This window comes from Cuculus canorus, chromosome 1 (genome assembly GCF_017976375.1).
Source record: "Cuculus canorus isolate bCucCan1 chromosome 1, bCucCan1.pri, whole genome shotgun sequence".
Classification (NCBI taxonomy): Eukaryota; Metazoa; Chordata; class Aves; order Cuculiformes; family Cuculidae; genus Cuculus; species Cuculus canorus.
The window spans coordinates 111,001,337-111,014,599 of NC_071401.1; the positions used below are offsets into that span (position 1 = coordinate 111,001,337).

A 13,263-nucleotide genomic window follows, 5' to 3' on the forward strand; every position below is an offset into this window, starting at 1 on the left:
AGGTAGTTGTAGAGAGTAATAAGGTCTCCCCTCAGCCTCCTCTTCTCCAGGCTAAACAACCCCAGTTCTCTCAGCTGCTCCTCGTAAGACTTGTTCTCCAGCCCCCTCACCAGCTTCGTTGCTCTTCTCTGGACACGCTCCAGAGCCTCAACATCCTTCTTGTGGTGAGGGTCCAGAACTGAACACAGTATTCAAGGTGCGGTCTCACCAGTGCCGAGTACAGAGGGAGAATAACCTCCCTGGACCTGCTGGTGACCCCATTTCTGATACAAGCCAAGATGCCGTTGGCCTTCTTGGCCACCTGGGCACACTGCTGGCTCATGTTCAGTCGGCTGTCAACCAACACCCCCAGGTCCTTCTCTTCTGTGCAGCTCTCCAGCCATTCTTCCCCCAGTCTGTAGCGCTGCATAGGGTTGTTGTGCCCCAAGTGCAGGACCCGGCATTTGGCCTTGTTAAACCTCATGCCATTGGCCTCGGCCCAGCAGTCCAGCCTGTTCAGATCCCTTTGCAGAGCCTCCCTACCCTCCAGCAGATCGACACTTCCTCCCAGCTTAGTGTCATCTGCAAACTTGCTGAGGGTGCACTCAATGCCTTCATCCAGGTCATTGATAAAGACATTGAACAGGGCTGGACCCAGTACTGAGCCCCGAGGAACCCCACTTGTGATTGGCCTCCAGCTGGAGTTAACTCCATTGACCACCACTCTCTGGGCCCGGCCATCCAACCAGTTTTCAACCCAGGAGAGTGTGCGCCTGTCCAGGCCAGACAGTTTCTGAAGCAGAATGCTGTGAGAAACTGTGTCAAAGGCTTTACTGAAGTCCAAGAAGACTACATCCACAGCCTTTCCCCCATCCAGTAGTCGAGTGATTTTGTCATAGAAGGTGATCAGGTTAGTTTGGCAAGATCTGCCTTTTGTAAACCCATGTTGACTGGGCCTGATCACCCGGTTCTCTTGCATGTGCTTCATGATAGCACTCAAGATTACCCGTTCCATGACTTTCCCTGGCACTGAGGTGAGACTGACAGGCCTGTAGTTCCCCGGATCCTCTCTGCAACCCTTCTTGTATATGGGCACAACATTAGCCAGCCTTCAGTCCAGTGGAACTTCCCCAGTCAGCCAGGACCTCTGGAAGATGAAGGATAGGGGTTTGGAAAGGACATCCGCCAGCTCCTTCAATACTCTTGGGTGGATCCCATCCGGCCCCATAGACTTGTGGGCGTCTAGCTGGGCAAGCAAGTCTCTAACCGCCTCCTCTTGGATCACGGGAGCCTCATTCTGCCCCTCTAACTCTTGGATTTGTAAACAGAAGGAACAACTTTCTTTGCTATTAAAGACTGAGGCGAAGAAGGCATTAAGTACCTCAGCCTTGTCCTTATCCCCTGTCACTGTTATTCCTTCTGCATCCAATAGAGACTGGATATTCTCCCTCGTCCTCCTTTTCCTGTTAATGTATTTGTAGAAAGACTTTTTGTTGTCTTTCACAGACTTAGCGAGTTTTATTTCTAGTTGGGCCTTGGCCCTCCTGATTTTTTCCCTGCACGATCTCACTTTGTCCCTGTAGTCCACCCAAGATGCCTGTCCTTTCCTCCAAAGCACATAGAGCTTCTTATTATTATTGACACCTCTTGAGATCTCCCTGGTCCACCAAGCTGGCTTTTCCCCCCGCCAGCTCCTTTTCCGGAACACAGGGATGGCTTGCTCTTGAGCTGCTAGGATTTCATTTTTCAAGAGCGCCCAACCCTCGTGGGCTCCCTTGCCCTGAAGGACTGTTTCCCACAGGACTTTGCTAATCAACCTTCTGAACAGGCCAAAGTCTGCCCTCTGGAAGTTTAATGTGACTGTTTTGCTAACCCCCTTCTTTATCCCACCTAGAACTGAAAACCCTATCATCTCATGATCGCTTAATCCCAGGCGTCCTCCAACCGTCAAATCCCCAACAAGACCTTCTCTATTCACAAACAGCAGGTCTAGGAAGGCACCCTCCCTTGTTGGTTCACTAACCAGTTGTGCAAGGAAGTTGTCTTCGATGCACTCCAGGAACCTCCTAGACTGTTTTCTTTCTGCTGTATGGTACTCCCAGCAGACATCCGGAAAGTTAAAGTCACCCACAAGGACAAGAGGCAGAGATTTAGAGACTGTCCCCAGCTGTTTATAGAAGAGCTCATCAGCTGCTTCTTCTTGGCTGGGTGGTCTGTAACAGACTCCTATCACAAAGTCCCCCTTCTTGTGGGCTCCTCTGATTTTAACCCATAGGCACTCGATCCCATCCTCACCGTAATCCAGTTCAAGAGTATCAAAGCACTCTTTAACATAGAGGGCTACCCCACCTCCTTTCCTACCCTTCCTGTCCCACCTGAAGAGTTTATATCCCAACATAGCTGTACTCCAGTTATGTGAGTCATACCACCACGTTTCTGTGATGGCAATGACATCATAGTCACCTTGCCCTACAACAGCTTCCAGCTCATCCTTCTTATTGCCCATGCTGCGTGCATTGGTGTAAATGCACTTCAGCTGGGCTGATGAACCTTCAGCCCTCATAAAGGGAAGAGAGTTTATTCTCGATTGACTGGTCCTTGGAATAACTAATTCCACAGACCCAGTTTCATCCTTACTGTCCCCACTTGTACTCGCCCTCACTTGCCCTGTTGTGGTGTACTGGTGGTCCTCTCCAGCACACCATTTCTCAGCCGCCGGTTTCCCACTTCCAGGCTCATTCCCAACTAGCCTGGTCTCCTCCCCTTCCCCCTTCACATCCAGTTTAAAGCTCTATTTAAGAGCCTAACTAGATTTTTAGAGATAACTTTAGTCCCCCTTGGAGACAAGTATGACCCATCCCTAGTAAGAAAACCTGGGGGTGGGTGGGTCACCCCATGATCAAAGAAGCCAAAGCCTCTCTCCTCACACCAGGCTCGGAGCCAGGCATTAATCATCTGTATGTCCCTGACCTCCTGTTCCATATTCCTTAGTATTGGGATAGAACTAAACACCACTTGTGCTCCAGAGCCCTCCATCATCCTCCCTAAAGCCCTGAAGTCTCTTTTGATGGCTTTCAGCTTTCTGCGCTGTAAGTCATCATTACCTATTTGAAATACTAATAGGGGATAGTAATCCATTTCCTTCACCAAGGAAGGGAGTTTTCTATTGATATCCCTCACTGATGCCCCCGGCAAGCAGCAGACCTCCCTGTGGAGCGGGTCCGGTCTGCAGATGGGTCCCTCCACTCCTTTAAGAAGGGAATCCCCTAAGATGATCACTCTCCTCTTTTTCTTGACAGAGGATGTCTTATCACTGTCTACAGCTACCTGAGAGGAGGCTGTAGAGAGGTGCGTCTTGGTCTCTTCTCCCAAGTGCTACACAGTGCCTCCCAATTGTCTGGGTAGACTCCCCAAATCCTCCCGGCAACAGGGATTCCCCGGCAACTGTGGAGCTGGATGATAATAGGGCGATTGGTGATGTATCTTTTTTTAATTACTATACTTATGCTCTTGTAGTAATGAATAGACTACTTTAAACATTGCGTTTAAAGATGTTATTGTTAACTTGTTAATTACTACTAATCATTTGTTACCTTTCTGTTTTTAATAAGTAAAATTTGATCTCATGTTGTATTTGAGAGTTTGGGCTTTTTATGTTGATCCTACACTGTGCTTAGAACTCTGTTAAAACAGGCCTAGGGGACAGTCCTGCTGCGGTGGCCTTGCTGGGACAGCTCAGACACATCTCTGGTGTGCAGCCCACCCTGCTGTTTTGCAGTGCTCTGTGTTACCGATGAGTCCTGTGCCCTTCTACTGTGCCGGCTATTGTTCTCCAGGCTTCTTCCAGTCCTGGTGGTAAACCTACCTACCCTTGCATGTCAAATCTATGTCCAACCATTAACCACAGTGATCAAATCACAAACCGCAACCAAAAGAAGGGGTGCTCATGTTTCGTTTCCATAATTTAGAACTGTACTGTAACCAAGCCAAGTGGTCATGTTGGTTTCCTGCCTTACAGATGATGACTTTGGGGATGTCTTTGGGGAGGAGTGTCTGGAAAGCAGCCTGGCAGAAAAGGACCTGGGAGTGCTGGTCAACAGCTGGCTGAACATGAGCCAGCAGTGTGCCTGGGTGGCCAAGGCGGCCAGCAGCATCCTGGCCTGTATCAGAAATGACCACAAATGGTGTGGCCAGAAGGAATAGGGAAAGGATCGTCCCCCTGTAGCATTGGTGAGGCCACACCTTGAATCCTGTTTTCAGTTTTGGGCCCCTCACTACAAGAAAGACATTGAGGTGCTAGAGTGTGTCCAGATGAGGGCAACAAAGCTGGTGAAGCATCTGGAGCACAAGCCTTATGAGGAGCAGCTGAGGGAACTGGGTTGTTTAGCCTGGAGAAGAGGAGGCTGAGGTGAGACCTTATCACTGTCTACAACTGCCTGGAAGGAGGTTGTAGTGGGGTGGGTGCTGATCTCTTCTCCCAAGTAACAAGTGACAGGGATGAGAGTAAATGGCCTCAAGTTGCACCCAGAGCAGTTTAGAGAGGCTATTAGGAAAAATTTTTTTACTGAAAGAGTGGTCAGGAACAGGCTACTCAGGGAAGCTGCTGAGTTTCCTTCCCTGGAGGTGTTAAAAAATGTGTAGATGGGACACTTCAGGAGATGGTTTAGGAGGCATGGAGGTGTTGTGTTGATGGCTGGACTCGATGAACATAGAGGTCTTTTCTAACCTTAACGATTCTATGATTCTATGATTTTATGTGGACCTGTTTGAATATCAGGGTCTTCTCAAAACAAACAGCAGCGCTGGTCAGGTTAGAGGTCAGTGCAACCTCGGCTCTGAGTTCCGTACAGTAACAGTCACTAAACTAATTTTGCCTATATTCCAAGAAACTGAGGAGGGAAGAGACAGGAAAATAATTGCTTTCATTTTATGGCCTTTTTTATTTATTAAAGTTATCAAGAATACTTGTGGCTCGAGTTGTTCTGTAGCATCAGTTCAGTGCTGGAATAGCTCATCATTAGCATCCTTTTCCATTATACGGTTTCCTCAGAACACACATCCTTGCGTAGTGGGTTATCCAATATATTCTTCTTAATTGAAGTAAAATAATCATCAAACTCTTCAAGTGCCACTTGCAATTACTGCACTGCTGTCAGCTCTAAGTTTTGAAAGAACCACTGCATTTCTATTTAACCAGAGTAAACAAATTTCTGCAGAGGAAAAACTAGTACTGTAATAGACACCTCTTACAAACAGCCTGTTTCTTTCTTTCCCTCTCATGTTTTTCTCAGTTTCAAAATGAGCATGTAAGGTGGGGTATTTTTTGCAGGAATGCATGACTCTACACACTAGACAGTGTCTACAATTCCTCTAGGAGGTACAGAGATGCAGGCTACACAGAAAGCAATCACAACCATTAAAGATGTAAAATCAGACTGAATATAATTGCTTCTCCTCCTAGGAGATGTTACTCTTATTTGTTTGACATCATAATTCTTCTTACTCTCTCTGCCAAGCTGCTAGGGAGCTCTCCAAAATAGTAGTATAACAAAGGTCTGAATTTCTAACATAAACAGCAACCGTAAAAAAATTATTTAACCTCCCTCTCAGTGACACATAATTTTTTTTTTAGATCTTCTTTTTGTGGTAAGTGGAAATGAAAAGGCACAAAAGCATTTTTCCTTCTCTTGTGGGACTGAATGCTGATTTCACTACATGTGAGACACCTCATAACCAGTTAGGCAACTTGACAGCAGCCTGCTGGGAGGCTGCTGCCATCTCTCTTGCTCCATTGTCTGGGCGGTCCTGCTCTGTCACTGCTGCCTGTCTGACCTTAGCAGGTATGGATTTGCAGTGAAAAAAAAGTAACGTCCCACCTCTCTGTATGCAGACAGAAAAAATGAATTTGTTGGCAGCTAAGTGAGCTGAATTACTAAGAAATCCGATAAAATACCAGCATTATCACTAGATGGAGGGCAGAATTGCATAGCTAGAGGGAAAAAGGCTGGTAGCAACTACACCTGTATCTGAGTCAGCTTATCATGGGGTTGTGTGTGGAGATCAGTTGAGGAATTGAGTAGTACAGCTTGTAGGCTCTGCATTTAGCAGCTTACTCCAAGAAGTATTCTCAGTTCTTTTTGTCACAACCTTAACAGTAACGCATTACAGCATGATGTGAGGCACTGGCACAGGTTGCCCAGGGAAGCTGTGGCTGCCCCATCCCTGGAGGTGTTCAAGGCCAGACTGGATGGGGCCTTGGGCAGCCTGGTCTGGTGGGAGGTGTCCCTGCTCATGGCAGGTTGGAATTAGGTGATCCTTAAGGTTCTTTCCAACTCAAACCATTCTATGATTCTATGATACAAACACAGTATATGTTCCTTGGGACAAATTAAGTTGGTCTAGCACCCCACTTCCTCTCTGGAAATAGCAGAAGACAATAATTTCATCATTACTATGTGGACAAAAACTGTTCTACAGTAGGTAGATGAGACATTCTCCCAAATGTTCTCTGTCTACACGGAGCAAATGGGGCAGTTGTAGGGCTATACCTGACAAAGTTCTCTCAGCTCCATCAAGGAAGGGAGGTATTGTAGGAATCCTCTGGCAAGGGATGTGTTGGCTGAATTAGGCTTGTTAGTACATGAAAAGAGAATGCTTGAGCTCTGTGAAGGACAGTAATTTTGAGAATAGGATGTATATATTTAAAAAAAACCCCAAACCTTAGGTTGGCTATCTTGAAAAAATGCATAGAAAGATAAAGCTTGGCCTGTTCAGGGGCTGAACATTTTTAAACTGTGCAGTACTGAATGAACTGAAGCACTAACTGTGCGCTTCCACATTGGCAGAGCACTTCCATAGAATCATAAAGGTCAGAAAAGACCTCTGAGATCAAGTCCAACTGCCTTCCAGTCACTGAAGAGACCTGGAAAGGCGGGTGGAATTTCAATGGAAAGGAAGACCTCTGAGGGAGTATCGAGGAAAAAAAAAAAGGGCTTGGGATGAAAAGCCTATACTTGTTTCTGCTTCATTTGGAAAGTGGGGATATTGATTAGTGGGGATATTGAGGGCTATATAAGCTGACAACCAAATAAGGTGTGAATTCTCTGCGGTACACAGAGTTTATAGAATCATAGAATAGTTTAGGTTGGAGGGGACCTTAAAGATCATCCAGTTCCAACCCCCCCCTGACATGAGCAGGGACACCTCCCACCAGACCAGGCTGCCCAAGGCCCCATCCAACCTGGCCTTGAACACCTCCAGGGATGGGGCAGCCACAGCTTTGGGCAACCCGTGCCAGTGCCTCACCAACCCAGAGCGAAGAATTGCCTCCTTATGTCTCATCTAAATCTGCCCCTCTTCATTTTGCCTGTGTTGATCTTATTCCCAATTGCTGCCCTGGCTTTCCGGTAAGCCTGGGTTTCTAGAAAACACGTACAACACTGAGCTGAGCAACACGCTCCAGAGCCTTCCGCTGGGGCGTGAATAGTGGTTGCATACGCCATCACATTTCCAATCCCACGGGAACTGCAACCTGATGCCTTGCATCACCACTGGAATAAACTCATCTGGAATAAACCCATCAGCTTGTGTTTTTGCAGAAGCTCGTTTCACCACGGCCCTCCCCCTCACGGTGGGCTCTCCTGCGGCCTCGGCCACCTGCGGCCAGAGCGCGGTGCACAAGTGGGGATGGAATGGGATGGGATGGAGGGCGCAAGGAGGAGCAGCATCCTTGGGGCGCCGGGCAGGAAACACCACCCGAAGCCTGATGGATGCCGCGAGCCACACGGCCATACGAGATGACGAAGCTCATGCAACTTCATTAAAACACACAAGGGAAAAAGAAAAAAAAAAAAAAAAGGCTGGCGAAGGCGTTCCTGAAAGAGAGGGAGCTACGTGCGCGGCTCGGGGCGGGCGCGCTCTCCGCTCCCATTGGGCGACTGCCCGAGACGGACAGCTCTCCCAGCCAATCGCGAGGCCGAGCTGCTGCGCTGGCCAATGGCGAGGCGGGAGCGGGGCTGGGGGCGGGGTGAGAGGGCGCAGGGGTGTGCGCGAGTGGCAGCGGCGGAGTCCTATGGCCGTGCGGGCGGGGGCCGCGCTCCCCGCTCCCATTGGGCATCTGCCCTTGACGGACGGCTCCTCCGGCCAGTCGCGACGCAGGAGCTGCGGCGGGCGCCGCGCTGGCCAATGGCGAGGGGGCAGCGGGGCCGGGGGGCGGGGCCCTCTCCCTGCGAGGGCAGGGGCGGACAATGGGGGCGCGGGGAGGCGCCGGCAGGACCATGGCAGCGGGCGCTGCGCGGCTCCCGGGCTCGGCGTGGCTGCTGGCCGCCGCGCTGGCCGCCGGTGAGTGGGGGGGAGAGGGAAGGAGGCGCCCATCGCTCCGCGGCACCGCGCGGGCGGGGCGGGGTGCGGCGGGAATGGGGAGGAGACGTGCTGAGCCGTGCGGAGCCGAGCCGTGCCGAGCGGAGCCGTGCCGAGCCGAGCCGTGCCGAGCCGAGCCGAGCCGAGCCGAGCCGAGCCGAGCCGTGGGGCAGGGCTGTTCCCAGCACACGTGGATTCCCGCGGGGCGAGGCTCGGGAGGCAGAGGGGCTCCTCCCGTCCCTCGCCCTTCGGGAGTGCTGGATGTGGGGGCGCCCCGGCTCGGCAGCCCTTGGAACGCCCGGGGCGGCTCGGCAGCAGAGGGGTCCCTGCTCCCCAACGAACCGCCCCTCCGCCAGCGCACTGCGGGGCTCGGGCGGGGGTGGCAGCGAAAGGGCCGGGGGTAAACGCTCTGGGGCTCGTTTTGGAGCTGTAGGAAGCGAGCAGCCTTTATCAGGGCTGGGCAAGGCAAGGGAGCGATCTCCATCCATCCTTTGCAGAGGCAGGAGCGAGGACAGGAGGCACTGCCCATGGGTGGATAACTTCTCCCAGAAATCTTATGCGTCTTCTGTTACTTCCCAAGGTCTCCATTTAATGTTATCGTGAACTTCACAGCAGTCCAGTCTCTTGCTGACCTGGAGCTTTGGAGCATCTGTGCCTGCCCTTGCACTGGAGATGGGGAAAGGCTGCAAAGGGAGGGGATGGCAGGGGCAGAGACATCTGTTCAGCGCAGACCGCACTGAACACAGGGCGTTCTCATCAAAGAATAACACTATTTGAAAAAACATGCTATCAAAAACATGCTGTCAGAGGGACATCCGGTCTAACCTTCAAAAAATACAGTTACCTGGATGAGCTTGACTCTGCTTTAGCTTAAATAAAAATATTTCACTTTTTGTAATACTAACTGCTTTTTTTATCAAATGTGTTTCCCGCTTGGCCATGAGTGCGAGCTTGTTCCCATCCCAAGTGGCGGTGGTAGGACTGGCCCACGCAGGACACTCGGCATGCCGGGCTGCTGGAGGTGGTGAGGGGGAAAAAGTGAGGAAATGGGGTCTGTGCTTCCCCTGGGGTCTCCCTGGGGCAAAATCCCTCTGTGCAGCCTGCACATCCCAGGGTAGTGGTGTTGCCAGGGGCTGGTGATGCCACAGATGCCATGGGCTGGATGTGTGGTAGCCCCATGGTAGAGCTTGCCAGCATTCCCTCAGTCCGGGAATGTGAATCAGCTCAGTAGAGGGAAGGCTGAGCGCGGCATTGGGGTGACTGGCAACTGGAGACGCTGGGGTTGTGGTGAATGACTGAGAACTAACACCTTTGATTTGGTCAGTGGTGAAGTATTTGGGTGGAGGAGTAATTACATCAGCCAAAATGAAGTGCTTATGACAGATGGAGCGTGAGTTCAAGGCTGTGGAGTGGTAGGAATTGCCAGGACAATGCTTAACTTTGTTGTGGCTTAGCTTCTTACAGGGCAAAGAGTTCTGTGTTCAACACACCATTCTGAAATGAACAGATCACGCACGTTTCCCAAGGTAGCTCAGTGTGTGTAGATGCAAGGAGTGGGCAATGGTGATGGTGTAGTTGGTTAGTAGTAGTTGCTCTGTGGGTAGAACTTCGCTAAGTGAGTTAGTAGGAATCGTTAAAGAAGCCTGATGCCTTCTCAGGTCATCTATCTGCAAAGTTGTGTAAAACTATAAATCCATCTGGAAAGAGGTTTAAGAGGGAACTGTGCTGAGTGGTAAGAATCTTAGGACTTCTTGTTTCCAAATTGCATTGTTGTTTGGGTTTGTTTAAGAGCACTGCATTTTGCAGTAAACCTAAGGAGAGTTTGTTGAGACTTGCTGTATATCTGCATAGACAACAGTAGGTAGATATATATACACACATTATATATGCAGTATATATATGCTATATGTATATATTACATAGCTTACAGTAAAACTAAGTTGTTTCTTTGAAAATAAATATGGAGACAGAAGAAGAAAGGATGCATATTTCCCCTGACCACAAGAAAAGGTACAACTACAACAATGCTGTGGGTAGCTAGGATTGCTAGATCACTGTACCAAGTCTGGAATATGTAACCAAATCCAGTTTCTTAAAGCCAAGCAAAGCTACATGCTGCTCTTCTGGAAGAGATCTTCCCTGGACTGGAGACTACCTAAGAAGTGAGATTGCGATGTAAGGGAATAAATGGATGTCAAAATCACTATCTTACTTGTGTTGGACTCCATTTCTGTTCCCATCACTCCAACTGTTGTTTTTTCTCTAACCCCAAATCAGAATTTATTCCCGTGTTGGATTCTCTGTGTGCTTATATTGCACATCCTTAATATCTCTCTCTGCTTTGAAAAGGCATTTGTGTTTTTTTCTCCATGCATGGAATTGGCACAAGGTTTACATCTTTGCATGGGAGTAAGTGACCAGTGTGCAGGCTCTTCGCCTCTTTTTGCATACACTGAGTAGCTTGGTGATCCACCTCGTGGCTGCCCCATCCTTGGAGGTGTTCAAGGCCAGGTTGCAGGGGCTTTGAGCAGCCTGATCTAGTGGAAGGTGTCCCTGCCCATGGCAGGGGGGGTTGGAACTGGATGATCTTTAAGGCCCCTTCCAACCCAAGGCATTCTGTTATTCTGTGGTTGGCAGGGAAAAGGTTACCTTTTCTAGAGTTTTGGGTTGTAAGGGGTCCATTGTAATAAATACTCTGCCATTCAACTTCTCTTGTGTTCCAGTTCCTGCTGTTTTTCAAGGGCCTTCTTTCCTTTCCTGGAATTTCATCTAGTAAGATTATTTCAATCTAGTGAGAGATTCAGAAATCAAAAACTACAAAGCAGAAGGGCAGGGGCAGATGCAGCATTTTGAGAGACCTGTTGCTACTCAGTTGCTTGAATGTGATGTGAGCCTGGGTAATGTGCTGCATAGCTTGCGGCTCCTCTTCTGCGTCTTCATATGCTCAGTGGCAGAACTGTTTCCTGTGCCCAATAACCTGTAGCAAGACAGAAATATTACTTGGGGAGCTGTGTTGTACAGGCCTGGTTTAACATTGCAATCTGATTGCCAAGCCAAGCAGGTAACTGTTGCTTCAAGGCTAAGTACAAATAATAGGGTTTAAGCTTATTTTCTTGTGTGCGACTGCGTGTGTACATTAGAAGTTCAGCTTGCTTGCTTGTGCTCAAGTCAACTGAAAACCTGGTAGCTTGATTTACTTGTGAGAGTGAAGGATCATGGTCAAATTCTTGTGATCTTGTGAACATTGGTGGTGTAATCTCTTGTAGGTGGGTGAGCCTTGAGTAACTAGTCAAGAATGTAAAGAAAATGGATTATTTTGCAATCCTGAATTTGTAAGCCATGCTAAGTATCACTTAAAGTGATATCATGTCTGTGTTTAACATGAGGGTGGTGCCTGATTGCTTCTGAAAGTCTTAAAGAATGTCTAGATATTACCAGAAAGAGTATTACTGGTACTTCTAGTAATCTTTTAGGTGCCAACAAAGCCTGATCTTCCCCCCTCCCCCATTCTTCTATCTCTTTTATACTCAGTTACCTCCATGTGCACACATGCACATACACACAAGTGAGTAACAAGTAGAGGAGTACTGGGATGTTAAATAGCTCAAGTGCCTGTTACTGCTTTGAGCTGATCTGCACACTTCAGTTGCTGCTTGAAATGTTTCATGAAAATAACAGTGTAAGTCAGAGTTGCAGTGCTCACTTCATGTTCGTGCCAGGTTTAGTCAGAATTGCTGTATTCACCCCGTCAGAAGCTGTTATTTCTTTTAAGCTGAGCCCACTGATGCTGCAGGTAGGAAGACTTCCTTGCCTGCAGCACCATGCAGGTTCTGCAAAAGGAAAAGGTGGTGAGGTAGGTAAGCTCTTCTCTTTGGTGGTTTGGTTAAAGGTGGGACTGCTGCTCAGGTCACTTCGCTTGCAGGACCAAGAAGTTCTTGAATATGTTGAAAAGACTGTAGCTTAGTATTTAGGTGATGAAATGTGGTTTAGTGCTACCTTGTAAAATGTCTGGGTTCTTCATGACCCCAGCCACCCACTAGTCCTCTGCCTCTGTGTAAATGTTCATGGCTCTTTTGCTTGTTATCTGAATTACAGTTGATTGCGTTAAGCAGCAATTCCACTGTCTGTCTGTGGACTTATCCTACCCTGACTGATCATAGTAGATGGTGAATGTCCCGTGTACAAGGGTGCCTTCAGTCTAGATGGAAGACCAAATAAATGAAACCTAATTTTAAAAGGCAGATGTCTTGTACTGTTTGACTTAAAAGATTTTAATCTGAACAGTTTCCAAAGAATTATTATTTTGCTGGAGAGATGCTATGTAGGCCATCATGAAGTCATCTATGTAGAGCTTATTAGCACCCGTAGTGGAAGTTCTCGAAGTGTGATATGGTGTGGTTTGGTCATGTATGGCATACATGGCTCTTTCTGCCATCTACGTGTAATTAACAGATAAATAAACAAAGTAAACAGTCTTGTATGAAAAAGAATTAAACTGTTGAATGCTATCTCAGGATATCCTAGGAATACATCAGAAGGTGGAAGCTCTGGGTATGAAAACATTCACATCCGTATGGTTTGTGTCTGTCTTTTTTTGTGTGGTTTATCTTCATTACTTTGCCTATCTGGGTTAGTGTGAGCCCGCATGCCCTGATTGGCACAGTGGAGAGGAAACTAACAGCTTCTAGAAGGAAGCTGTGGTGGGAGAGGGCAATAAGTCCTGAACTGGCTTTGCTGCTGGTGAGGAGGCTCTGAGGACTTTGACTTCAGTGATTTACTCTTATCTCAAACCAGCAGCTACTTAGAAGAGCAAGTGTTTGTTTACTCAGACTAGGGTTTAGCAGTAAGCTGTACCCGTGGCACAAAGGCTGTGGGTGTGCATCTTGAGACAGGGACAACATTTGTATTGTTTGCTCTTCTGGCTGG

At 48.4% G+C, this 13,263-nt stretch overlaps 1 protein-coding gene across 4 annotated transcripts in view; it reads left to right on the top strand.

The window, feature by feature from the left end:
* The first annotated feature begins 8,197 nt into the window (after nt 1-8,197).
* The window catches only part of MPZL1 (myelin protein zero like 1), a 46,442-nt gene continuing 41,376 nt past the window's right edge, over nt 8,198-13,263 (top strand). For all 4 annotated transcript variants that reach the window (XM_054060747.1, XM_054060737.1, XM_054060765.1 and 1 more), the window contains exon 1: nt 8,198-8,319. In XM_054060747.1, coding sequence (XP_053916722.1) covers nt 8,226-8,319 — 94 coding nt within the window. In that variant the 5' untranslated portion in view covers nt 8,198-8,225. The remainder of the gene's footprint in view (nt 8,320-13,263) is intronic.